Raw genomic sequence first — 27,298 nt, forward strand, 5'->3', positions numbered from 1 at the left:
CACTACTGACATCAAATAACCAATTTGAACCACGTTTTGATTGTGAAATGACCAGAATGTGCCGGAAGACACGGCAAAGTAATTTTGCTTCATGATAACACACCATCACACACTTCAAAACCAGTTAAAGACACGTTAAAAGATCTTGCCTGGGAAGTATTAACCCATCCGCTGTATTTATCAGACCTTGCTCCTTCAGATTAGCACTTGTTCTGATCGATGGCACACACTTTCTGAGCAGCACTTCAAAACATACGAAGAAATGGAAAATTAGGTCTCTGAATGGTTTGCCTCAAAACAAGAAAAGTTCTATTGGGACGGTATCCACAAATTACCTGAAAGATGGGGGAAATGTGTAGCTAGCGATGGACATTACTTTGGAAGTCTGTCAAGTTAGTCTTCCAGGAAAGACTCATAAATTGATAATGGCACACTTATTCTTATCACATCCTAATGGAAATCATTTCCTAAAAGCATGAGAAGACGTTTCCAAAAGTACAGGGGAAAATATAACTTGGAATGGGAAAAAAAGAAAAAGGGAAAATTCAAAGAACTCTAAAATGTGATCTGCTTATCTCAAATTATACTATTTTCAAAGTAAACTTAATTACATGAGTGGATTCTCTAAATTGTGGAATAACTTCTTTGTTATCTCAGGAAATTCCACATTAGTTTTACTATGTCCACTCTATCATATTTTGCATATCAAGAGACCCTTTGGATTTTCCTATTCCTCAGACTATTTTCCTGCCTTTAAAATTTGAGAGGATAACAGGGGGTCTGGCAGTGTTATTTCAGAGGAAGCAGTAAAATATGAAGTGTTAGAAAGACCAGGCAGCAGCACAATTGTTCCAGAATAGTCCTCAAAAAGTGGCATCATTATTATGCTGAAAGTGAATTCACAAATTTCACACACCTCCCAGTGTAAGTAGAAAGACTTTCCTGAGCTACTTTTTAGTATCCATAGGTCTAAAAGCTGAATTAAAAAAAAAATTGATCAGCACTTATTGACTATAGCACAGTACTAAATTAGCTTTTCTCTTTTAAGTTGACCTCAGGCTCAACTTACCTCAAGCTTTTGAGAGTCAGACAGCCTGTATTGCCTATACTTTTATTGTTTTAAGTTAGAGAATCTTTCCTTCCTATCGCATAGAATTCAGGTAAGGGCCACACAATTTTAGTTAGAAATTAGGTTTATTTTCTATTTTGCAAAAGACATGATATATGTATCACCCTTATTATAAATGATATAGTTTATGTACAGGATGGGGCAAAATAAGTTTACAGTTGGGAGTATGCAAAAGTTTATTTTATTATTATAAAAAGCAGACTTGAACAGATTTCTGATGAAATACAACTGAAAGTTTTACTTATGTGCTAGACGATGTTTAACATGTTATGACCACTGTTTTATATCCCATTTGCAAAAGTCAGGAAAGTAGGCTTCAAAAGATCCCTGGTTGTTTTAGCAGGATATATTTTGGCAATGTTTCCTTATGAACAACTACTTTATTCATCCACTGTGATGAGTATGATGAATATAAGGATTGGTCAACCCCCGTAATACAGAGAATGTAACAGTATAAAAATAACGACCCAGTGTAAGTAGACGAGGAATCAACTGGCAACTTTTTGGTGTGTGGGATGATGCCCAACCCACTGCACCACACCAGCCAGGACTGATGCACACATTCTTAAAGCAAAAGAGAACCCCACATCTAAAAATAAGCCAGGAATAGTTACAGTATTGACACAAATGGATACATCCTGAGGCTTAGTATTAGTAAATCTTAGTATACCACTTCCTTTTATATGCACAATAATCTCAGATAGGTAAAATATCTGAGTACCTCGTAATGTAAACCTCTAAAAGATCTACCATAATGTGCCTTTTTCTTTGCCTCTTTCTAAGGCTGTCAGTGAACACCCTCAGGAATTGCTCAATGTGTCAGAGTTTGATGATATGCTTGGAGGATTCACAGGACTCAGCATATCACTGTTTTCATGGCTATGATTTATTACAGTAAAAACATAAAATCAAAAGAGCAAAGGGAAAAGGTATACGGGACAAAGCCTGGGTAAACCAGGCACAGATAGCTTCCAGAGTCCTCTGCCAGTAGAAGTTACATAGGATGTGCTTAATTCCTTCAGCACCTGAGCTGTGACACTGTGGAATGTCTACTATGAAAGAGATGCCAGGCTCAGTTATTTCTGAAGGCTAGTCACATAAGTACCTTCTGCCTAGCATGTACCAAAATTTTAGACTTCCAGAAGGAAAGCAGGTGTTCAGCACAAACCACACTGTACAAATAGATTAATCACAGAAAACAACTATTATTATTGAGAGTGGAGGGAAACCTCTTGAAATTTAAGTTCCCAGATACCAGCAAAGGACCCACCTTGCAGGCAAGCCTTACAAAAGATAGTATGTTACTATTTTTTGCACACTTAGTGACAATCTCATAGGAATAATCAACATATATTTAGATTCAAGACTCCTCTAATTCAGAAACAAGAATTTAAAAAAGACATATAGAGTCTGCCTGAGATCTGGATAATATGCTCATGTTAATAAACTGTCACAGTTATACTTGATCTTCATAAGTTTTATTCAAAAGTGGAATGAAAATATATAAAAGAGCCCTAGCCAGTTTGGCAAAGTAGATAGAGCATTGGCCAGCAGATTAAAGGATCCTGGGTTCAATTCTGGTCCAGGGCACATACCTCAGTTGCAGGCTTGATCCCCGGCCCTGGTTAAGGCATGTATAGGAGGCAACCAATAGATGTGTTTCTCTCACATCCATGTTTCTGTCTCTCCTCCTCCCTTCTACTCTCACTAAAAATCAATGGAAAAATATGCTCAGGTGAGGATTAACCAAAATAAATAAATAAATAAATAAAAAAAAATAATAATATATATGTGTGTATACATATTATACACACAAAGGAAAATTTAGTTTGGTCTTTTTTTTATTTTTATTTTACAAAGGAAAATTTAGTTTGGTCTTAATGAACTTGGAATTTTAGTACTCTGACATAGAGAGGGCTCTTTCAGTATTGCTAGCAGTAAAGCCTATAAATACCCATGTTATCACTGACTAGAAATGGACTTCACACGACTACATACAATTAAGCAAAAAGAAATCATTTTTGCTTAATTGAATCAGTTGTATCATTTGACAGCTTGGACATGAACGTTAGAAGTAAAGATAAAGAAGGCGTTATGGTGTTATAATATATTTGTGAAGATAATTTTCTTCAGCTAATATTTTTGGGATACAAGAAGAAATTTCCTTTTGTTGTTCTCGCCACTTGAGTATATTCTCTGCCAGTTCTTCTGTCTCAGTGACCAAAATATCCATCTTGGCTAAAGCCTTGCTCTGTAACACATGAAAGAAGGGGAAAATAAGAGAGAAATTATGCCTGTCATAATATATCACTACTCTATCACAAATGGTTATGATTTCAGCCCCTGAATACAAAGGCGCCTTAAAACTGTGCTCTCCCACTTCTCATAGACACGCTTTTTCTTCAAGTCACCTCTCCTGTCTTCAATTATCACCTCTATGCAGATGACCTTCAATCTACACTGTCAAACCTAATTTCCTTCCTAAAATTCAGTCCCACATTTCAGTCTGTTGGAAAACTCCATCTGGATATACATTCGATCTCAATTTAACTGCAATTCAACAATGACTGAACATTTACTATCTAAGCAAGACATTACAAAAAAACAAACCCATTAACTTCTTTAATTTTTTGCTCCTACTCACCCTCAAGTCAGCAAGGATAGAAATTTCATTACCTTGGATGTGTTCCAAAAAGTAGCCAAATTCTAGAAATTAGACCTTCAAAATATAAAAATCTACACAATCCTTTGTATTCCTCAGCTTTAAATCTTTTGTCTGAATAACTGTATTTATTCTCCAAGTTTCTTTGCCTTTGGTTGCTTTGCCTAGTCCTCTTGCACACAGTTTATCAAACTTTAATGTGCATAGGAATCACCTGAGGAACCTGTTAAACTGTAGATTCAGATTGTGAAGGTATAATAAGGTGAATGAAATCTGCAATTCTGCATTTCTAACAAGCTTCCAGGTGATGCTTACAGTGATGTTCTCTGCCCACACTGAGTGGCAAGGTTCAGTCCACTCTATTTAATATTTCCTCCATTATTAAAGTACAGTTCTGATCAAGTCACTCCTCTGTGCCTTTCTCTAAAAATCAAAAATTCAATAGTTCCCTAGTACTCAGACAGTCAAGTCTAAACTTCTCAGTCTGGTTTTCAAGGCAAGCCATAACTAACCCTGAGTTAATTTCCCTCTCAGTACCTTTAAGTATCACCCAAAGTGGAGTACCACTCTTCCCTCAAGCTACTGTGCTCTTCTAATTTTCTTTCCTTTTTTAATTTTTATTTACTGATTTTCAGAGAGAGGGAGACAGGAAGAGAGAGAGAGAGAGAGAGAAATATCAATTCGTTGTTCCACTTATGCATTCATTGGTTGACTTTCTTGTTATGTGCCCTAACTGGGGATTGAGCCCACACCATGGAGTATTGGGATAATGTTCCAATCAAGCTACCTAGCCAGGGCATTGTGCTCTCTAATTTTCATGTCTTTACTCACACTGCTGCTTTTGGGTGAACTATTCTTTCTGAAGCATGTCCAAGCCTCACTGGTTCCTCAAGATTCAGCTCACTACTAACTCCTATATAAAACTTTATTGAAGTATTCCGACCCCCTATCCTACTCCCCATCTCCCTAAAGTGGAAGCAATCCCACCCTTTTCTGTGCTTAATAGAAAGCATCTTACCTAATAATAGACAAACATGTAAATTGACCATACCTCCACTACGCCACCAGCCAATCAGGAGTGATATGCAAATTAACCCAACAAAGATGGCGGTTAATTTGCATACACAGGCGCTGAGTGACAGGGGGTGGCAACAATGCAGGCATTCTGCCCCACCCCTGGTCTCTCAGGGCCTCTGGGTAGCGTGGGAAGGTGGGGCCGGGGCGGAAAGAGGCAGCTCCCGGAACGGAAAGAGGTGGCTCCGGGGCCTGAGCGGAAAGGGGCTGGGCCGGAGTGGAAAGGCGGTGTCAGCAGCCAGGGAAAGGAAAGCCCATTCTAGCACGAATCTTCGTGTATCGGGCTTCTAATCTTCTTTATAATTCTTTGCTATACTCATTGTGCAAATATATTATGAAGTAGAATTTGATGATAGGGATTAGTCAGACCTGTTTATCTCATGATACCTTGCACAATGAAGAGAATACATATTTATTAAATACTGGAATAAAAGAATGTAAAATGACTATTAAAGAAAAATAATATAAAAAAAGAAATAGCATCTTGATTTTATAAAATAACTAGAGGCCCAGTGCACGAATTTGTGCACTAGTGGGGTCCCTTAGCCTGGCCTGTGTGATCAGGCCAAAACTGGCTCTCTGACATCCCCCGAGGGGTCCCAGATTGCAAGGGTGCAGGCCAGGCTGAGGGACCCCACTGGTGCACCATCAGGGCTGGGGAGGAACGCGGGAGGATGGCAGCCAGGGAGGGACCGCAGGAGGGCTCCAGGGCGTGTCCGGCCAGTCTCGCTCAGTCCCGATCAGCTGGACCCCGGCAGCAAGCTAACATACCGGTCGGAGGGTCTGCCCCCTGGTGTACGTCATAGTGACTGGTCGACTGGTCAACTGTCTGCCCCTGGTGGTCAGTGCACATAATAGCGAGCAGTTGAGCGGCCTTAGCATATCATTAACATACTACGCTTTGATTGGTTGAACGGCCAACCCGACACTTAGCATATTAGGCTTTTATTATATAGGATTCACTCATATTAACCATCAAAAAAGTTAAACAGCCCTAGCCGATTTGGCTCAGTGGATAGAGCAGTGCCCTGTGGACTGAAGGGTTCCAGGTTCCATTCTGGCCAAGGGCACATGCCCAGGTTGCAGGCTCAGTCCCTGGTGGGGGGTGTGCAGGAGGCAGCTGATCGATGATTCTCTTTCATCGTTGATGTTTTTATCTCTCTCTCCCTCTTCCTTACTCTCTGAAATCAATAAAGAAATATATTAAAAAAAAAAAAGTTAAACAAGTAGGTCAGACATTTGAGATTCTAGTATAAAATAGAACTAAAGAAAGCTAAAAGTGCCCTAGCTGGTTTGGCTCAGTGGATAGAGCGTCAGCCTGTAGACTGAAGAGTCACGGGTTCAATTCTGATGAGGGCACATGCCCGGGTTATGGTTTGATCCCCAGTAGGGGGCATGCAGGAGGCAGCAGATCAATGATTCTTTCTCATTGATGTTTCTAGCTCTCTTTCCCTCTCCCTTCCTCTCTGAAATCAATTAAAAAAAATAGCTAAAAGTAGTGTGAAAGGAGTTGATGAGGTACTTAAATGCTATTGTTAATACTCACCATTTTCTTTAGATTTGTGTTTAAGTGAGGAATATTTCTAATTGTTTCAAGATGGGTTTCTAATCTCTCAATAAAAGTCACTGCCAACTCCAGCAAATGTACCATGTATCTGAAAGAGGGAGAAAAAAAGTCAATTACTATTTTATTTTAGTGTAGTTATTTTGTGTTCTCCTTTTTCCCTTTTAATTAGGACTTTCAATATGAGATAAAATAATTACAATAAACCCAGTGAGTCAATTATATCCTTTCTGCATTCATGGAAAAATCAGTGATAAAGCCATTTCAAAATACTAATTCTCAGTGATGAGTGAAGACAATAAGAACAAATGTACTTCACTGAAATAGCCTACAAATAAAACTACTTTGAATCTTTGCACTTGCAAGATGCTTTAAAATCATTATTCAGTTCTTCTGATAAGGAATACCTTTCTTTTCACCATAGCTATACTTTTAAAGCCACGGATTTTCTTTCTGGTTTAATGTGTTAGCATTAATAATAATGTTAATAGATACAATCACTAACATATTACTCAATGAATTATGCTATGAAAAAACTACTAGTTTAAACTACCTTCAGAAAACGTGTAATTGCTAATGTCTACTTTTTAGTCTAACCTGTGATAAACTGCTTCAATAGGCAGGTTTTCCTGGCACATGGGTTTCAACAGTCTTTGCCTGAGGGACCTCTTCTCTTTTAGCACTGCTTCCAAATGATTATTCATGCTTTGCAGAGTTTGACACTTTTGAGCTACACAAACCAGAAACAGTAATTATAGTTAGGAACAGGACAAGTAAACATTGTTGTTGTTGTTAATCCTCACTTGAGGATATTTTTCCCATTGATTTTTAGAGAGAATGGAAAGGAGGAGAGGAGGGAGAGAAAACGAGAGTCATCAAATGGTTGCCTCCCGCATGTTCCCCGACTGGTGCTGGGGATCAAGCCTGCAACCCAGGTATGTGCCCTTGACCAGGAATAGAACCTGCAACCCTTGGGTGAGAGGGCTAGTGCTCTAACCACTTAGCACACTGGCAAGAGCAGGACAAGTACATTTTGAAATCACTAATAAATTCTTCTTTGCTTTGGTTTAATACAGGCAAAATTATCTCACCATTGCTCTCCTAAATATCTCCCCTTTGCTATTCCTAATATCAATTTCATTTTATCTTATTTTTCCTATTGACAACCAAACCCACTGCTAAATTCTGTGTTTTTCAACTCTACTTCTAGTTCAGTTTTTATAGCCAGAGTCGTATTCTTCAAATAATGTCTCCTTTCCTATCTTTGCCTCTAATACTCTACACAATCATTAAAAAACAAATATTTGTCTTGTAAGCTATTTCTGATCATTTCAATATTTGCCCTAGAATTCAGTTAATGGCCTCTTCTTTTAAACTTTTATTTATTTATCTTATTTTTTGTTATTCCTCACCTGAGGGTATGTTTTCCATTGATTTTTAGAGAGAGTGGGAGGGAGGGGGAGAGACAGAGAGAGAGACACATGGACTGGTTGCCTCCTGCACCTGCCCCAACCAGTGTCGGGGATCCAGCCTGCAACTGAGGTATGTGCTCTTGACCGGAATAGAACCTATGACCCTTCAGTCCTCAGGCTGATGCTCTAACCCAGTGGTCGGCAAACTCATCAGTCAATAGAGCCAAATATCAACAGTACAACGAATGAAATTTCTTTTGAGAGCCGAAAACCGACTTCTGCGCACGGGCCACGAAGTTTCAATCGCACTGTACGTGCGCGCCCGCATGTGGTATTTTGTGGAAGAGCCACACTCAAGGGGCCAAAGAGCCGCATGTGGCTCGCAAGCCGTGGTTTGCTGACCACTGCTCTAACCAGCTGGGACTTAAATTTTTAACTTTCAAACTTAGAGAAACGTTTCAAGAATAGTTCATTGAACTGCCATATACATTTCACCTGGACTCACAAACTGATAACACTTGGCTACAGTCTCTCTTTTTTCCTCTTTCTCTCCACACCCTTACATATATTTTTTGCTGACCCATTTGAGAGTAAGTTGCAGATATCATGACCTTTTACCTCTAAAATGTCAGCATATATTTCCCATCTCTTATATAACTACAAGTATCAAATTCAGAAAATTTAACATTGGCACAATACTATCAATATTTAATACAGCCCATATTCAAATATCACCAAGTATCCCAATAATGTCTTGACAGCAAAGTTTTCTAATCAAGTATTCAATCTATGAACACACTGTGATTTAGCTGTCAAGTTCATTTAGTCCCCTTTAATCTGAAAAGTTTCTCAGCCTTTTCTTGGTTTTTCAAGTTCTCCTAATTTTGAGGAGCTCCCACCTTGGTCACTTTTTATGAAATTTGCACTAGGCAAGCCAACAGGACTTTTGTTTGAACACAGAAATAGAAAACTTTGTTAGCCTTGGGGCAATACCTGAAAAAATAATGGTATCTCATAATGCCTGGTGCTTATTTAAGGTAATCCAAGAAAAAGTTGAAATTCCAATAATTACCCACCCATTTAACCAAACCACTTACCCAAAAAAGAAGGATGAACAATGTCTGCTGTATCTTTTTCTAGTTTTAGAAGTTCAATTTCCAGGTTTTTCTGCATTAGGAACAAAAATAATATTTACCTCACTCAGAAAGGAGCCTGATTAAAGGATAATCTCTGATAAAAACAGACTTTAACCAGGAATATTTAAGGGGAGGAGGGAGAAGGATTTGTTATGAGAGCCCAGGGGATTCACTGAAGCTTTTCACATCGGTGTGCAAGCCCTGTTGCTGCTTCTGCTACTACTACCAACTACTGCTGTTACTATTACAATTTCATTAACAGGAAACTACGTAAGTAAACACCTACCCAGTTAGGTACTAGAAACTGTTCTAATTGCAAGAGAATTGCTGTTGGGAACAATTAAGATTTGTTTTCCTGTACTAGAAGTAGTAAGTTCAACATAACTTACCTGATTGATTTCAGCTTGAATATTTGTGATCTGCTGTAGCCTGGAGAAGTTCACAAAGCAAGGAGTTGATTTCTTAGATATATCTAATATCTCCTAATGGAAAGTAAACAGAGGAAATAGCAGCATGTCACAAAAAGTTTCTATGTGCATTGGAAAAGCATGCCCATAGGTCTAAAATATAAGCATATATTACATCCATCACTGCCCCTGAAAAAATGCAATACAGAGTACAACAGAAAAATGCAATACAGAGTACAACAGTAACAATGTTTATTTCCTGTTTTTAAAACCTCCATATCACAAATCATTTGCCCAAATATTTAAAAAATAAGAAAAGACTTAATCACTTTGTACTATTTCCTAAAATACAAGGCACAACAGATTTGCATTACTGATAGTTTATCAGAAGATTTTAAGACTGAGTTTGTTGGAGAAATACTCCTATACAAATGACCAAGACATAGTCTCTCTGACCTTCTTGGGGCTAAAATCAAACATTCCCTCCACTCCTGCCCCCATGGAATCATTTATCAGATTCATTAAATGACCTCAATTAGCTAAAATCATTCATACTATTTCTTTTCACATTCTTGCTCTCTTAGGTAAAGAAATGTTTTGCACAGGCATAATTACTCTTCTAAAAAGACTACCTCCTCCTTTTTATCCTTTCATTCTGTTAGACTGCCTCCTTAAATTGCAGGTTATCTCAGAATAAGAATATTAGGTTGTTCATCTCTTGGCTTCATCCATCATTTTCTGTATCTTCTGCTTTTCTAGAAAGTTAGCAGAGGAAAGAACTTTAGAGATCATATAGGACAGGGGTTAGGAAACTATAGTCCATGAGCTAAATGCAGACAACTGCCTGTTTTTGTACAGCCCATGAGCTAAGAATGGTTTTTATATTTTTCAGTTGTTGGGGGGAAAATAAATAAAAAAATTCTTTTGTGGCATATAACCTAAAATTTTAGAGTCCAGAAATAAAGTTTTATTGGAACTCAGCTTCTCTCATTTAATTATTATCTATGGCTACTTTCAGACTAAAACAGCCTAGTTTCAACTATAGAAAGAAAATCCTCAAATATTTACTCTCTGGCCCTTCATAGCAAAAGCTATGAAGTATACAATTTCAAAAATACAACTAAAAGACAAAACATCTACCACCCAGAACCACAGGAAAGCTGGCTGAGTGGAAGATTTACAGCTAAGAAGAGAAAGGAGCACAAACGCTGAAAAGCTGAGGTACGGAGGCACGCGAATCGGGCCGGCAGCGGGCGGCTGGGTGCGTGGTTTTTCTTCAACCCGCAGGGAGACAAGCTCCCGATCACTCTGAAATCCAGTTTCTGGGGACACTCGGGGGACCCAGACACCTACGGGGAGAAGCTGGACTCTCGGCCATCGGGTCGGAAAGTGAGAGTGACTTTTTTGCAGAGGTGCGCCCAGCAATCATTGTTTACTGTGCTGGAGCTCGGGGCGCAGGGACTTGGAAACGTGGAAAGGCAGAGACGGCTGATGGCAGCCATCGCCATTGGCCACGCCCCAGCCTAGTGACGCCCTGAGACCCCGCCCAGCCCTGAGGCCCCGCCCCGCACATTCTACAAACCCGCCCAGGCTCCACACAGCGGCTTTTGCATATAAATGGCCTGTTCTGTGACAGCTCAACCAAATTAACTGTAGCTCTAGTCAGACTGCTCCAAATCAGCCCAAGCAAAGGAGGAGAAAACTAGCCCTTGCTGTAGCTCCTGCTGGGGGACACACAGTACACAAGGGTACACCAAGAGTGTCCACCTCAAGTAACTGGGAGGCTGACCCGTTGAACCAATAGGACACCTAGTACACAAAGCTACCCTACCAACTCAGGGAAGCAGCGAAAATGAGAAGGCAAGGAAACAGATCACAAACCAAAGAAATGGAGGAGAACAAGCGACTGGACATAGAGTTCAAAACCACGGTTATAAGGTTTTTCAAGAATTTCATGGAAAAGGCCGATAAATTCCATGAGGGCCAACTAGAAATTAAACATACACTGACTGAGATAAAAAATATTATACAGAGACCCAAAAGCAGACTAGAGGATTGCAAGAATCAACTCAAAGATTTGGAATACAAAGAGGCCAAGGACACTCTTCCAGAGAAGCATGAAGAGAAGAGAATTCAGAAAGTTGAAGATAGTGTAAGAAGCCTCTGGGACAACTTCAAGCGAACCAACATCAGAATTATGGGGGTACCAGAAGAAGAGAGAGAGCACGATGCTGAAAACCTATTTGAAGAAATAATGAACGAAAACTTCCCCCACCTGATGAAAGAAATAGACTTACAAGTCCAGGAAGCGCACAGAACCCCAAACAAAAGGAATCCAAAGAGGACCACACCAAGACACATCATAATTAAAATGCCAAGAGCAAAAGACAAAGAGAGAATCTTACAAGCAGCAAGAGAAAAACAGTTAGTTACCTACAAGGGAGCTCCCATACGATTATCTGCTAATTTCTCAACAGAAACCATGCAGGCCAGACGGGAGTGGCAAGAAATATTCAAAGTGATGAATAGCAGGAACCTACAACCAAGACTACTCTACCCAGCAAAGTTATCATTCAGAATTGAAGGGCAGATAAAGAGCTTCACAGATAAGAAAAAGCTAAAGGAGTTCATCACCACCAAACCAGCATTATATGAAATGCTGAAAGGTATTCTTTAAAAAGAGGAAAAAGAAGAAGAAAGATAAAAATTATGAACAACAAATACATATCTATCAACAAGTGAATCTAAAAGTCAAGTGAATTAAAAATCTGAGGAACAGAATAAACTGGTGAACTTAATAGAATCAGAGGCCTAGAATGGGAGTGGATTGATAATTCTCAGGGGGAAAGGGGTGTCTGTGTGGGGAGTATGGGAAGAGACTGGACAAAAATCATACACCTATGGATAAGGACAGTGGGGGAGAGGGGGGGAGATAAGGGCAGAGGGGGGTGGGAACTGGGTGGTGGGGAGATATGTGGGGAAAAAGGAGAAACAATTGTAATCAATTGAGAACAATAAAGATTCATTAAAGTAAAAAAAAAAAAAAAAAAGAGAAAAACAGTTAGTTACCTACAAGGGAGCACCCATATGACTGTCAGATGATTTCTCAACAGAAACTATGCAGGCCAGATGGGAGTGGCAAGAAATATTCAAAGTGATGAATAGCAAGAATCTACAACCAAGATTACCCAGCAAAGCTATCATTCAGAATTGAAGGGCAGCTAAAGAGCTTCACAGATAAGAAAAAGCTAAAGGAGTTCATCACCACTAAACCAGTATTATATGAAATGCTGAAAGGTATTCTTTAAGAAGAGGAAGAAGAAAAAGGTAAAGATAAAAATTATGAACAACAAATACATATCTATCAACAGTGAATCTAAAAATCAGGTGAATAAAAAATCTGATGAACAGAATAAACTGGTGAATATAATAGAATCAGGGGCATAGAAAGGGAGTGGACTGACAATTCTCAGGGGGAAAGGAGTGTAGGGGTGTGGGAAGAGACTGGACAAAATTCATACACCTATGGATGAGGACAGTGCAGGGGATGTAAGGGCAGAGGGTGGGGTGGGAACTGGGTGGTGGGAAGCTATGGGAGGAAAAAAGAGGAACAACTGTAATAATCTGAACAATAAAGATTTATTAAATTTTTTTTTAAAAAAAAAAAAAGCTATGAAGTATGCGCTCAATCAATGTAATAATCAATAAATCAAGGTATTTATTGAGATAGGAAATGGAAGACTCAAGAATGAATAAAAAGCCTGGCTGGTGTGGCTCAATGGTCGAGCGTTGACCTATGAACCAGGAGGTCACAGTTTGATTCCCAGGCAGGGTACATGCCTGGGTTTCTGGCTCGATCCCCAGGATGGGGTATGCAGAAGGCAGCCGATCAATGATTGTGTCATCATTGATGTTTCTATCTCTCTCTCCCTCTCTGTTCCTCTCTGAAATAAAAGAAAAAAAGAATAAAATGAGTTCTCTGCCATTAATAAGTTCCTGACAAATGGAAAGGAAAAAGTATTCTAACATATATTGGGTGTCCCAAAAAAATATATACACACACTTTGAATAATTATAAAGGCAGTGTTTATTAAAATACATTTCATTTTCAAAATTGAGCCATCAGCTGTTACACTATGTATTCATATCTTTGGGACACCCTGTATGTTCTTCTGTGATTATGCAAGAAACTACATCTCCAAATTAATCTTCAGTTTTGACATACAGAGTGTCCAAAAAAAATGTATACATACTTTAACAGCTGATAACTCAATTTTCACTCCTTTTCAGATTTAACTGATTTGAAATAATGGGTGAGACCAGACTAAGCTTTGAACAAAGAAAATTTATCCTAAAGTGCCACTAGACTTTTTTTTTTTTTTATGGAGACACATAAAAGATAAAGTTTATGGTATAAAACTGGCAACAGTAGATGAACCGAGGGCACACAAATACCAAACAAAATGATTCTTGATATTTGCAATTCTATTGCTTTGCATTATCAGCAGTGCCTGGACCAGAATGGTCATCAGTTTAAAAACAGGCATTGACAAAAAAAAAAAATTACTCATTTCTATAGATTCTTTCAAATTTTGAAAATGAACGGACTTTATAACCATTCAAAGTGCATACACATTTTTTTAGGACACATAAAAATGTAAATGTGGGTAGTATCCTACCTAATAATAGATAAATATGCAAATTGACCGTACATTCGCTATGCCCACGATTGGCCAGGAGGCACGGAGGGGCAGGACTCGGGGTGGCCGGGGTTGCCGATTGGGCCGGTGGGACGCTGAGCTCACGTCACCAGCTGTGGCGCGAGCTCAGCATCTGCGCCATGGCTGTGCTGCAGCACAGAAGGGGCCTCTGGGGCAGCGAGCCCACGTCCCTCCTCGGACCATCAAAAGCGGGGGAGCTGTGTGTCCGCTCCGGCACCAGCGGAGCCCCCTGCCATCAAAAGCGGGGAGCAGGCTGCTAGCAGTGTCCGTGGAGCGTGCTAGGCTTTGCGGGGCAGTGGATATGGCCTGGATGGCAGGTTAGGCCTAGGGGACCCTACACGTGCATGACTTAATCATGCACTGGGCCTCTAGTCTATATATAAAAGGATAAGTGACTGACTGTCCGATCGACTGGCCAGTACATATGATGTGCACTGGCAATCCTATAATAAAAGGCTAATATGCAAATTGTCTACTCTACTGGGAGTTCGACCAGGAGTTCAACCAGGGGGCAGGGCTGGCCAACTGCCTGCAGCTCCTCCCCCTGGCCAGCCCCACCCTCGATCAGCCTCCCCTACCCCTATCAGGGACAGGGCTGACCAGCCAACCACCGGCAGCCCCGATCGGGGTGGGCCAGCCGGACCCCACCCATGCATAATTCGTGTACCTGGCCTCTAATGAAAAATAAAACTAATGGGATTGGGGGAAGAAAGAATGGGGAGTGACATCTTAATGAGTATGGGATTTCCACTGGGGAATGATAAAGAATAGTTTTGAAACTAGTTTCACAGCATTGTGACTGTACTTCATGCCACTGAGTTGTACACTTTCAGATGGTTAAAATGGCAAATTTTGTTATATGCATTTTATCCTATCTAATAAAAGAGTAATATACAAATTAACCATAACTCCGCTACACCCACAAGCCACGGCCACCAGCCAATCAGGAGCAAATCTGCAAATTAACCCAACCAAGATGGCTTTGGCCAGAGTGAGCAGGAGGCTTGGGTTTCTCTGGCAATGGAGGAAGCCAAGCTTTCCGCATACCCTGGAGGGCGCAGGCCTCCACTCAAGGCTACAAAGTTTCAATTATAGAAGATAAATAAATCCCAAAAAAATGGCGGCAGCCACAGAGCTGGAGAGAGCAGGAGGCTTGAGTTGCCCCCGGCGATGGAGGAAGCCAAGCTTCCCCAGCCCTGGCCTGCCCTGGCTTCTGCTTAAGGCTACAAAGTTTCAATTATAGAAGATAAATAAATCCCAGATCCCAGGGCCTCCGCTTGGGTCGACAGGGGGCATGGTCGGCCTACAAACCACCACAGGCCCTTTGCCCAGGCCACCCCATACCCCAAGGGAACCCCCACCCTGATCCAGGACACCCTTCAGGGCAAACCAGCCAGCCCCCACCCATGCACCAGGCCTCTAGCCTATCTAATAAAATAATATGCAAATTGACCATCACTCCAACACACAAGATGGCTGCCTCTATGTGGTCGATGATCCTGTCCCCATGTGGACACAAGATGGCCACCACAAGATGGCCAGCAGGGGAGGGCAGTTGGGAGGCACCAGGCCTGCAAAGGGGACAGTTGAGAGGGACCAGGCCTGCAAGGGAGGGCAGTTGGAGGCGATCAACCCTGCAGGGGAGGGCAGTTAGGGGTGACCAGGCCAGCAGGGGAGGGCAGTTGTGGGTGATCATGCCAGCAGGGGATGGCAGTTGGGGGCGATCAAGCCTGCAGGGGAGGGCAGTTAGAGGTGATCAGGCTGGCAGAGGAGGGAAGTTGGGGTTGACTGGGCCTACAGGGAAGGGCAGTTGGGGGTACCCAGGCCTGCAGGGAAGAGCAGTAGGGGGGGTCCAGGCCTGCAGGGGAGGGCAGTTGGGGTGACCAGGCCTGCAGGGGAGGGCAGTTGGGGGTGACCAGGCCTGCAGGCGAGGGCAGTTAGGGGTGACCAGGCCTGCAAGGGAGGGCAGTTAGGGGCAATCAGGCTGTCAGGGGAGTGGTTAGGCTGGCAGGCAGAAGTGGTTAGGGGCAATCAGGAAGGCAGGCAAGTGAGCAGTTGAGAGCCAGCAGTCCTGGATTGTGAGAGGAATGTCCGACTGCCCGTTTAGGTGGGATCGGGCCTAAACGGGCAGTCGGACATCCCTCGAGGGGTCCCATATTGGAGAGGGTGCAGGCTGGGCTAAGGGACACACCTCCCCAGGGACACCCCCCCCCACCGTGCAAGAATTTCGTGCACTGGGCCTCTAGTTAGAATATAAAGCATTCTGGTAACTAGCCAACAATATGAAACAAACAAACAAATCTAGTGGAGGAATGAAGATTGGATATTTAGATAAGAGGCTGCTATAGCATTCCAGGTGAGAAGATGACAATGTGGAATTGGTTAATAGCAGTTAAAAAGGAAACTGGGCAGAGATATGAATCCCTGGGAAGATGGAATTGATAAGTCCTAGTTGATATGGGTAATGAGGGATAAAGTCAAGTTAATACTGACTCCAAAGATCCTGCTTCAGGTGACTGAACAGATAGTTAAGCATTCAATGAGGTAGGTAACACAAGATCTTTTACTGATGGCAAAGATTGAAAATTGTGAAGGTTAAGTGTTAGTCCAACTTCACACTGTCAGTGTGCATCAGGGCTGAAATGAGAACCATCTAATACGCTACATTTCCATCATACCCTCTTTTTTTTCTGCTCTCTCTCAGGTAAAAGTAAATGAAAAATAAAATATCTTCCATTTCTCATTGTAACCTACTCACTCTCTGGTGTCTTTCTATCTCTCCATATGTATACACTAATCCTAGTTGTTCACTTGCAAACTAGTAAACTGTTGGGTTCAACAACAGGGTAATGGAGCTTAGCCAAGAACTTGTGATAGAAACCAGAGGGAAAATAAGAATCTTCAAGAAAGGGAGAGCCAAAAAAAAAAAAAAAAAAAGATAGGAATTAAAGAGCAGTCAAATTCCTCTAGTAAACAGAAATTCTAACTATTTGAGGATTGTGACTAAGCCCTAAAATATATATATTAGAAAATAGTAGATCCTAGGTGTTTTGTAGATACAGATCCTTATCTTATACATTGCCAGTAGAGGGAGCTTTAATCAAGATTCCATGACTAACTCAAACTTGCCTGAAAAATACCTAGAACAAGCATGTCAAACTCAAAGTCTAACATGGGCCAAATAAACAAGGTTTAAGTTTATGTGGGTCGCAAAAAAAACAAAAGCTTCCATTTTCATAGAAACGTAGGTTTATTTCGATAGAGACATGCTGAATACAAAGGGCTGAAATAAATGAGAAATCGTTAACATAAAATAATAGAACATTTTAATAAAAATTAATATTTTTTCTTGAACAGTAATTGACCAGACACTGAATAACTGCACAAATTAATAAGCGTAATGCAAATAAACCTATTTTTCTTGTTCTCTGAAAGCAAAATATTTCCTGTTGCACACACCAAACAAGTTAGACCAAGACTAATGACGTGGCAATCGGCTGCTAAAATATTCCCTGCTAGTATTAGTGGAGAGAAATGGTGGGCCTGCATGTAAGGTGCATAAGGGAAATGAATGCAACACAGCTATAGTAAACAGTCATTATCGAACGTTGCAGTTCATTATTAATAATTATGTATAACAGGATAGTGTAAAAATTAAGTTACGAAATTTTTATTAAACCCGTTTCTTACATACCGCTATATTGGCTGGGCCGCAAAAATATTCATTGTGGGCCGCAAGTTTGACATGCTTGATCTAGAATGTGAGGCCACTAAAACATAAAAGAAAGCAAATACCCCATATTATTCTACAGACAGTTAATCCTTTCTTTCACTAAATCATTCTCCCACGGATAGACCAAAACTCAACCAGCTATGTTTCCTAGAAGAATTGTATCACAACAATTTTAAGCACTACTCTTAATTTTTAATGCACATGGAATGATGATGTGCACTTAAGAAATGGACTGTTTAAAGGGATCATATAATGCATCATTTTGAAAGAACCTAAGCTAAACCCTTCTAATTAAAGCAGGGTTTTCAATGTAAAGTTGCAGTAAGTCTGTAAGATGGTCTTATGGAGCTATGGATTAGCAGAACTTACCTAAGCAAAACAGGTAACTGTCTAATTAGTGTTACTTGAAGGATACTAGGAAGCTCCTCCCCCAAACAACTAGTGGTCGGCAAACTCATTAGTCAACAGAGCCAAATACCAACAGTACAACGATTGAAATTTCTTTTGAGAGCCAAATTTTTTAACTTAAACTTCTTCTAACGCCACTTCTTCAAAATAGACTCGCCCAGGCCGTGGTATTTTGTGGAAGAGCCACACTCAAGGGGCCAAAGAGCCGCATGTGGCTCGCCAGCCGCAGTTTGCCGACCACTGCACTACACCAACAAACAGCTCACCTATCAGTTCTCTCACCAGAGACTTAGTCCTTTAGTTTAGGTGTTTATTATCTTCTGTCAATAGCTCTACAGGGATAAGTCCCAAATGTCTTATAGTATGAGTTTGTTCAATGACTTTGTTACAGAATTGGTAACAAGTGAGAGTACTAGGCAACTTGGTAAGGAAGAAAACACAGGAGAGAAGCGAGGAAGGTAAGAACTGGTGAGCCATGTAGTTATGTTTTGCCTATTTCCCAATGTACTCATTACTACACCTTGTACCCCCACCACACAATCTATAAGTTCCTGTTACTAGGTCTTCAAGTCATTTAGAAGAGTTCTTCAACAGAAGTTTAAACTTTCAAGATCGTGTCACAGCAGTATGTATCACAAGTCATCTTAGAGATGCTGTCAGGAAAGGGAGAACTCTGGTACCTAATCCTGCTTCACTAGGTAAGTGACCTTGGGCAAATGTCTCGGTCTCCTTAGGCCTTAGTTTCTTCTCTTCTACTGTAAGGTAGTAGAATGCTCTCAGTATAAAGAGTGGTATCTTTTCCGTAAATCTTTCATCATGTTTATATTGCTCATCTCTGCAGGTGATTTTACCTTTCTACTTTTCTGTTTCCTTTCTGAGTGATATTCCTCAACTTCCTCATTATCTAAAATTTTCCTTTATTTCCCTCAATTCCGATCCCCGTGTCACTTTTGCCACGTGTGTTCCAGTATTCCCTCACATCTTCCATTTCTCCCTCCATTGGCTTCTTCCCTTTGGCCTGTGAACAAGCTCTTCTGGCCCAACCTAACCCACCCCGCCCACCCCATGGGCTAATCTCTCCGGTCTCTCCTTCTCAAAATTAACCCCTTCCTCCATTCAGGTCACGAGGTCTTTCAGGTCTTGATCACCAATACTTTTTGGAGGGGCCTTTAAGATGCGCGTCTCCCCTGGCGCTCTCAGCGCCTCCCGCCCCAAATACGCTTCAATACCTCACTTGTTAGGGAACGTGTGCTTTCATTAGCCGGTTTCCCAACCCGCCACTCACACAATCTAGAGATGGTAGCACTAGATTGAAGAGGGGGGAAAAAAAAAAAAAAGGCGGGAAAACCGGTCTTTATTATCTCCCACGAACAGACCTGGGATAACTCGCCTGCAGACACCCGAAACCCCGTCTCCTCGAGTCACCACCTACTCAGAACCCCGCTTTAGCAGAACGGAATCTGCTGCGGCCTGGAACGGGCTCCACCTGAGCCCCCCCTAGGACAGCCTCAGCCGGGACCGCCGCACAGCCTCCTTCTGTCGCCACCGGGGGCACCCCCTTAATGACGCCATCGCCGCCCACGTACCTGAGTGACTGTCCCCGACGCTACGATATGGCCCAGCAGGAGCCCCGCAGGGTTTGGCGCAGACGCCGGGTCCCAAGGGTCGGCCGCAGCCATGCCGGAGACGCACCTCCCCAGGCGGCGCCGGGAATGAGTGGAACGCCCGCCCGACGCGCCGCGCGCTTCGATGACGTCACGGGGCGTTTCCGCGCAGGCGGAAGCCCGGGAAGCGCCTCGCAGGCTTGGGCGCCTCCCGGGTCGTCTTCGGAGCCCGGGGAGAGCAAGTCCGGGGCTCCCTGGTCCTCCGTAGGCTCCTAGCGGCGTCTAGCCTGGGAGCGGCTGCTCCAGCGGCAGGGCCTGGTGGTCGGGCTGCCTGTCCTTCCCTTCCTTCCCCGCCCAGACTCGGAGTTCTGCAGGAGGTGCCGGCTAGGGCAGGAGACGCAGCCGGGAGGCCGGAGGGGTGGCTGCGTGCCTGGACCCCGCGGTGACAGCTGCACTGCCTTCCCGCAGGGACCGGAGCCGCGGCGCTAGGATGGGAAACAGTGCCCTCCGCGCTCATGTGGAAACCGCGCAGAAAACTGGTGTCTTTCAGCTTAAGGACCGTGGGCTGACCGAGGTGAGACTGGGAGGGACCGGACCTGGGAATTAAACGGGAGAGGGGTGGCGGGGCCGGTGACGTTAATCCGTGAGGGGTTCTCCGCGCTGTGAACCCCTCTCTCCAGTTCCCTTCAGAGTTACAGAAGCTGACGAGCAATCTCAGGACCATCGACTTATCCAACAACAAGATCGAGAGCCTACCGCCTATGATTATAGGGAAGTTCACGCTGCTGAAGAGCCTCTCCTTGAACAACAACAAACTGAGTATGGCTTTTGCGTCTGGGCGGCTTTTGCTACTACTGGTCAGCTGTTAAGGAGGGTGGTGTTCTCTTACGAGCTAATTTTTGATATGAAACCGTTCCGACTTCTCAAGACGCAGGAGAATGTCAGAGCCCTTGAAGTTTTCTATCTCTTGTAATTACATCTACAAGCCTCCTCTGGTGGTAAAATGATTGGTACTGGGAAAATTTGGACGGGGCAATGGAAGTGGAAGGACTTCCAAATCCCACAAAATGGCAGTCAGGTTGTGCGGAGGCTCCTGTACAAAATATACACATACATGCTTTCTTGCATTTTGATGGCACTCTCACCTTCTGAAGACTATGTTGGCAAAAATGCAGTACTTAAAAATGGCACAAGTGGGAATTGTGTGTATATTAACAAGAGGCATAGCAGGCTGCCATGTAGTTTTTATAAACTTCATCAAAGGTGTTTTTCAGCTGTGTCAGATTCAGGTTTCTATGTTTTTTGTCTTTGCCAGCTGTTCTTCCTGGTGAGTTATGCAATCTGAAAAAACTAGAGACGCTAAGCCTAAACAACAATCACTTGAGAGAGTTGCCGTCTACCTTTGGGCAACTGTCTGCCCTCAAGACCCTGAGCCTCTCTGGGAACCAGCTGCGAGCACTACCACCCCAACTTTGTAACCTACAGCACCTGGATGTGGTGGATCTCTCCAAGAACCAGATTCGGAGCATACCTGACATAGTGGGGGAGCTGCAGGTCATCGAACTGAACCTCAACCAGAACCAGGTCTAGAGTTTAAGGGTTCCTTTCTAATATATATCCTGAATAACCTGTTTTTCTTTAAACTGTAATCATGGAGCTGGGCATCAGAAGCGAGATGAGAAGTATATTCTGTGGGCTGGACTAATTTCAAAGCCCAAGTCCCGTGGAGATAGTTGAGACACTGGTTGTGTTTGTTGTGTATTTTACAGAGGTTGGGATGGTAACGGGGTGCTAACTTCAAAAGTTAAACTACTGTCTCACAAATCTTGAAGAGTTCTTCAGATCCTTTTCAAACATGTCTCCAGTCATCTAACAAGGAGCTGTCAGGCCCAGCCTGCATGGCTCAGTCGTTGAGGGTTGATCTATGAACCAGGAGGTCACTGTTCAATTCCCGGTCAGGGCATATGCCCAAGTTGCAGGCTCAATTGCTGGAGGCAGCTGATCAATGATTCTCTCTCATCATTGATGTTTCTATCTCTCGCTCCCTCTCCCTCTCTCTTCCTCTCTGAAATCAATTATATGTATATATATATATATCCCATCTAATAAAGACAGAATATGCAAATTGACCATCACTTAATGACAAAAGATGGCGGTGCCCACAGCCAATAAAGAGGGAATATGCAAATTGACGTGACAAAGGTGGCGGCAGCCGGGCCAGAGCGAAGGCCCAGGTCCTGGGTGCTGGCAGCCAGGGGAAGGAAGGCCTATTCTTGTACGAATCTTTGTGCATCAGACCTCTAGTGTGTGTGTGTGTGTGTGTGTGTGTGTGTGTGTGTGTGTGTGTGTGGAGCTGTCAGAAAGAGTGGAAAAGAGGCTTACACTCATAGGTTCTCAGAGTTAGACATCAGAGGTAATCTGTTGTCCTTTTTTGGACATCTTTGTCAATGTGTGTTCTGCTTTTGTTAAGAAACCATCAGCAATAGGCATTCTGGAGATAGCTCATTTCATTGTTGGACAGCTTTGATTATAATATTTGAAATTGTTTCCATTACTTTGGAAGCTCTTTGGTTATTATGTATAACTGGAGAAACAATCTTTGGTTTAGACATAAGACACAGATGATGAAACATTAAACATAGTGAGGTAGGTGGCCTTTAGTTTTTCTAGTGTCTGTGCCTCTAGATCTACAGTCCAATACAGTAACCATTAGCCACATGTGGCTATTAAAATTCATTTGAATTAAAAATTCAGTTCCTCAGTTGCCACAAGCCGTATTTGAAGTGTTCAAAAACCATGTGTGACACTAGCTACCATATTGGATAGCACAGATACAGAACATTCCAATCATTGCATAAAGTTTTATTGGGATAAAATTATCCTAGATTGTAGTGGTCTTAAATTATTTATGAAATTCAGTATGTCTTTGAAGATATTAGCCTCCTCTTTTCCTTAAATGAATACTTTTTTTAAAATATATTTTTTATTTCAGAGAGGAAGGGAGAGGGAGAGAAAGAAACATCAATGATAAGAATCATTGATCGGCTGCCTCCTGCATACCCCACACTGGGGATCGAGCTCACAACCCGGGCATGTGCCCTTGACTGGAATTGAACCTGGGACCCTTCAGTCCGCAGGCCGACACTCTCTCTACTGAGCCAAACGAGCTAGGGCTTTAAATGAATATTCTTGAATGTTCTTGAGCTTTTTGGAAAAATTGACTATTTTTTTTGGGGGGGGGGCCTTGAAAAAAATTGTTAAGCAACAAGTATTAATTGAGCACTCATTCCACATTCACCTATGCTGATGCCTTTACCAGTGGATCTCAGATGTTAATGTGCCTCAGAATAATCAGGAGAGCTTGTTAAAAGAGATCACTGGACCCCTCAATATTTCTGATTCAGTAGGTCTGGGGTGGGGTTTGAGAGTTTGCACTTCTAAGAAGTTCCCAGGTGATAGTCTGAGATGATACCAGGTGGAGTAAATATTATTTGGTGACTTGGAGTATTTAATGGGCAAAGAGGTGAATGAATTAAAGATACTTTCTTGTTACTGAATTTGAGGGCCTAAAAAAAAGTGGTGCTGTTGAGAATAGACATGCTGATTTGATTATGATGGTGCAAATGGAAATGTACTAAAAATTGGGAGACATAGGAGTGGAATAGAGGTGAGAGGTTTGAATGTACATACAGATTTTGAATTCTTAAAAGAAATGATGGCTTTAAGAATGAATGGATGAGCTTTCTAAAAGAAAGTTTAGACAGACGACCAAATATTAAGTATTAGAGGCTACTGCTTGAAAAATGTCCATAGGAACAAGAAAGGAAGCCAAAAATGAGGAATAATTCAAAAGTTAGAAAGAAAAACTCAGGACTTAGATATAGTAGGGAGTTTCAAGGAAGGGATAGATAGTACAATCAAACATTTATATACACATAAAAGATTGGCAGTGAATGTACCAAAATGTTTATTGCTGGTAGATTGCAGTTCTTATCTTTAAATTCAAAAACTTGACTCTCAGGTTTTCTATAATAAGTAGTGCTTTTATTATCAGAAAATTTTATTTCCAAAAAGCCACTGGTTCAAAAAGCAAGTCCTCCTTCCCCACCTCTCAAAAAAGTGGAGGAGTAGTAACAGATGCTACATGACAGAGGCTTCTGGAATGAGTAGGTAGTAAGAAAATGGAGGTGATAAAAAGAGAACTAGGACAAATTGTCAAGTAAGTGTTTTAATTTAAAACAAAAAATAACCATTACAGTGCTTATACTTTTTCCTGTTATTCTTTTTTTGTTGTTAAATAGATATCTCAGATCTCAGTAAAGATATCTTGCTGTCCTCGCCTTAAAGTTCTTCGCCTGGAAGAGAACTGCCTTGAGCTCAGCATGCTTCCACAGAGCATCCTCAGTGATTCCCAGATCTGTCTGCTTGCTGTGGAAGGCAACCTTTTTGAAATAAAGAAACTTCGAGAACTAGAAGGCTATGATAAGGTATGTAGTCATAAACTTTTGCATTTCTAGTCACTGCTCCAGAGAAGAGAATGGTGAAGGTAACCCACATGAATGTTTATAGCCACAGGCTGCATGGATAATCCTATTTGTCAACAGGATTTGTTTCCCATTTTGGAGGTGAGTTCTAAGAGTTAGCCAAATTCTCGTACCAAGATGTACTGGTATACACTCTTGTATTTTACCAAGATGACTTTTTCTCTAGACGGTGTATTGTAAAGCATCTTTGTCTTTTGATAGGTTTTCTATTAAAATATCAGAAAAGCTTAAAAGACCCCAAAACTATGTGCTTTAGATTTGCATTTAGAATAGGTAGATTTTGTAGGAAATGAGGGACCATATCCAATAAAAACCTAAATGGGGGGGGGGGGGGGAAATCATATGAAAAAGGTATTTGCTCATGCCAAACCACCACATATATATTTTTTTCTTTCATGACTTTTAGTACATGGAGAGGTTCACAGCCACCAAGAAGAAGTTTGCTTGATGTTCTCCACAAGCATGGGAATCCTTATAGGACGTTGATTTGGAACCTGCTGCAATCTGGCTGAAGCAAAGGCTCCTGTTGCTGTCAAGGATGTCTGCAGTAAGGAGCTGATACTCCAGGAGATTATATTGCATTTGATCTCTTTCCTTTCCAGAGTTTACCTTAAATAAGCTAAAAGGAATCAACAGACAGGAAGAATTCTCCGTTTTGAGTCATGAATAGGGAAATGGACAATGTTGATCTTCAAATCATCATTAGTTTGGTTTTAAGAAACCAATAGCTAGTTGCTATTTATACAGTGAAGGGATGCTGCCTGGTAATAGAATAGCTCCACGCCACAGCTTGAAATTTCATGTGTAGTTGCAATGAGTGAGCTTTCATAAAATCAGCTGCCATCCCACTTCTGTGTTAACATTTCCCATTTTTATGATATTGAAATAACTTGTTGAGAGGCTGCTATGGTTAATCTAAGGATCTGTGTTTTGTTCCAGTCCATCAGTTCAATTATAGTATTTATACTTGGAATTTAGGATGTACATAAATGTGTGACTGTCTTGATTAAAAGTGTACCTTGTCAGAGAAGCTTCAATACAACACTAAGATGTTCCCAAGGCTGCAGTAGCAACTTCTTTACTATTGTAGGTGCCTTACTGGTAGAGGGCTCTGAAGAGCTAAAACCATATATGCAAAACTTGTAAGATACAAGGGTTTTAATAATCAAGATTTTCCTGAAGTTTTGTTAGAAATAATCTTATTTCTGGTAATCCTTTTCTCCTTTTTGTATTTTATAACTCTACTAATCAAATTACCTGTCAAAAAGCAACTATAGTATTTTAAAACAACCTATGTTTATCAAGTTTATTCTCTGAATGAGAGAATATATTAAATAAAGAATTTTTAATGAACTTTTTGGCTAGAAGGAAGGTTCATCCTTTAAAAGAAGACAGGAGCCCTAACCAGTTTGGCTCAGTGGATAGAGCGTCTGCCTGCGGACTCAAGGGTCCCAGGTTCGATTCCGGTCAAGGGCATGTACCTTGGTTGTGGGCACATCCCCAGTAGGGAGTGTGCAGGAGGCAGCTGATCAATGTTTCTCTCTCATTGATGTTTCTAGCTCTCTATCCCTCTCCCTTCCTCTCTGTAAAAATCAATAAAGTATATTAAAAAAAAAGAAGACAGGAAAACTAACTTGTAAATGGCCTTTTGTTTGAAAATAAACTGACTAGGAAGAAATGTTTCATGTTGAGGTTGCATAAGTACTGCAATGCCTTCATGTGACTGATAAACATCTTGTGGTAGTGGAACCATGTTTATTAAGAGAAACTGAAGGTACAAAGTTAGATGGTTTCAAATTGTTACTGATAGGAATATTTATAAAGCTACCACTCTGTCATTTTTTGAAGTTTTGTCTTGTCCAAGGGGCTATTATTTACAATATATTTACAGTTCTTGTTTTACGAACCTAGTTTTATCTTTATGTCAAGAGATCATAGGAGTCTAGTATTTAATCTATATGAGGAAGTTTCTCTGACCTTCAGTCTGGTCTGGGTTTTCTTTTTCCCATGTTATTTTCTGTTTCTCAATTTGGGGAGGAATAGTTTATCATTCTTGAGTTTTATTCAAAAAATAAACTTTAATGCTTAATCTTATTGATCAATTAAACAATTAACATTTCTCTATTTTATCAGTACTTATCATCTAATAAATCAGAACTTATAAATTAAACTTAAATGTCCCCAGCCATTTAATTACTAATTGGAGTTTTAAAAAATCTCCAACTCATCCAGCTGGTGTGGCTCAATGGTTGAGTGTCAACCTATGAACCAGGAGGTCATGGTTCGGTTCCTGGGCAGGGCACATGCCCAGGTTGCGGGCTCAATCCCCAGTGTGGGGTGTGTAGGAAGCAGCCGATCAATGATTCTCTCTCATTACTTATGTTTCTATCTCTCCCTCCCTCTCTGAAATCAATAAAAAAAATATTAAAAAAAACAAAAAACCCAACCCTATGAGAATCAATGACTACTACCTTTCACGACTTGGACCCAACCTTATTTCCAGATATCCTTTCTTCACTCTCATTCGCCTGCCTAGTCATACCAGGTTATTCTGCTCTTTACATCCATAGTGCAATGTCTCTGTCCTTTAACTGCCTTTGTACATTGGTTGATCAGTCAGAAAAGCCCTCTCTTATTAACATGCTCTTTCCCTAAGCCCCTTTCTAAATCTAAGCTGAATTAATTGCTCCTCCATCTGTTACAACAGCACTTCTCACATTCTGTATCCATCTGTCTCTTGCTAGACTGAACTACTGATGGCAGGAATTATGTAAAGTAATAGATCCAAAGTTATAGTACACAAGTATTTACACTTAAAAATGAACCAACAAAGTAGGCTGACTTGTGGTCTGGAGACCCACATTCTATTGGCCACCAGCCCTAAGTCATCTACATTCTTTTAGA

General features: G+C 41.4%; 2 protein-coding genes across 4 annotated transcripts; one reads left to right on the forward strand and one right to left on the reverse strand.

The window, feature by feature from the left end:
* Positions 1 to 1,294: 1,294 nt before the first annotated feature.
* On the reverse strand, positions 1,295 to 20,044 carry HAUS2 (HAUS augmin like complex subunit 2). Of its 2 annotated transcripts, none has more exons than XM_008143046.3 (6): positions 19,833 to 20,041; positions 9,367 to 9,459; positions 8,939 to 9,008; positions 7,027 to 7,159; positions 6,412 to 6,520; positions 1,295 to 3,380 (listed from the first exon to the last, which is right to left on the reverse strand). In XM_008143046.3, exons 1-6 carry the CDS (start codon positions 19,923 to 19,925, stop codon positions 3,222 to 3,224), a joined length of 657 nt encoding a protein of 218 aa, XP_008141268.2. In that variant the 5' UTR covers positions 19,926 to 20,041; the 3' UTR covers positions 1,295 to 3,221. The 2 variants fall into 2 exon arrangements, with proteins under 2 accessions (XP_008141268.2, XP_054572290.1); XM_054716315.1 differs by lacking the exon at positions 1,295 to 3,380 and adding an exon at positions 5,834 to 6,046 and having other exon boundaries at positions 19,833 to 20,044.
* On the forward strand, positions 20,009 to 26,488 carry LRRC57 (leucine rich repeat containing 57). 2 transcript variants are annotated; one of them, XM_054716314.1, is made up of 6 exons: positions 20,009 to 20,088; positions 20,319 to 20,424; positions 20,531 to 20,669; positions 21,166 to 21,434; positions 24,152 to 24,337; positions 24,801 to 26,488. In XM_054716314.1, the coding sequence occupies exons 2-6, from the start codon at positions 20,341 to 20,343 to the stop codon at positions 24,840 to 24,842; spliced, it is 720 nt and encodes a 239-aa protein (XP_054572289.1). In that variant the 5' UTR covers positions 20,009 to 20,088; positions 20,319 to 20,340; the 3' UTR covers positions 24,843 to 26,488. The 2 variants fall into 2 exon arrangements, with proteins under 2 accessions (XP_054572289.1, XP_028003364.1); XM_028147563.2 differs by lacking the exon at positions 20,009 to 20,088 and adding an exon at positions 20,126 to 20,227.
* Positions 26,489 to 27,298: the final 810 nt, after the last annotated feature.

This window comes from Eptesicus fuscus, chromosome 5 (assembly GCF_027574615.1).
Source record: "Eptesicus fuscus isolate TK198812 chromosome 5, DD_ASM_mEF_20220401, whole genome shotgun sequence".
In the NCBI taxonomy this organism is placed as follows: domain Eukaryota; kingdom Metazoa; phylum Chordata; class Mammalia; order Chiroptera; family Vespertilionidae; genus Eptesicus; species Eptesicus fuscus.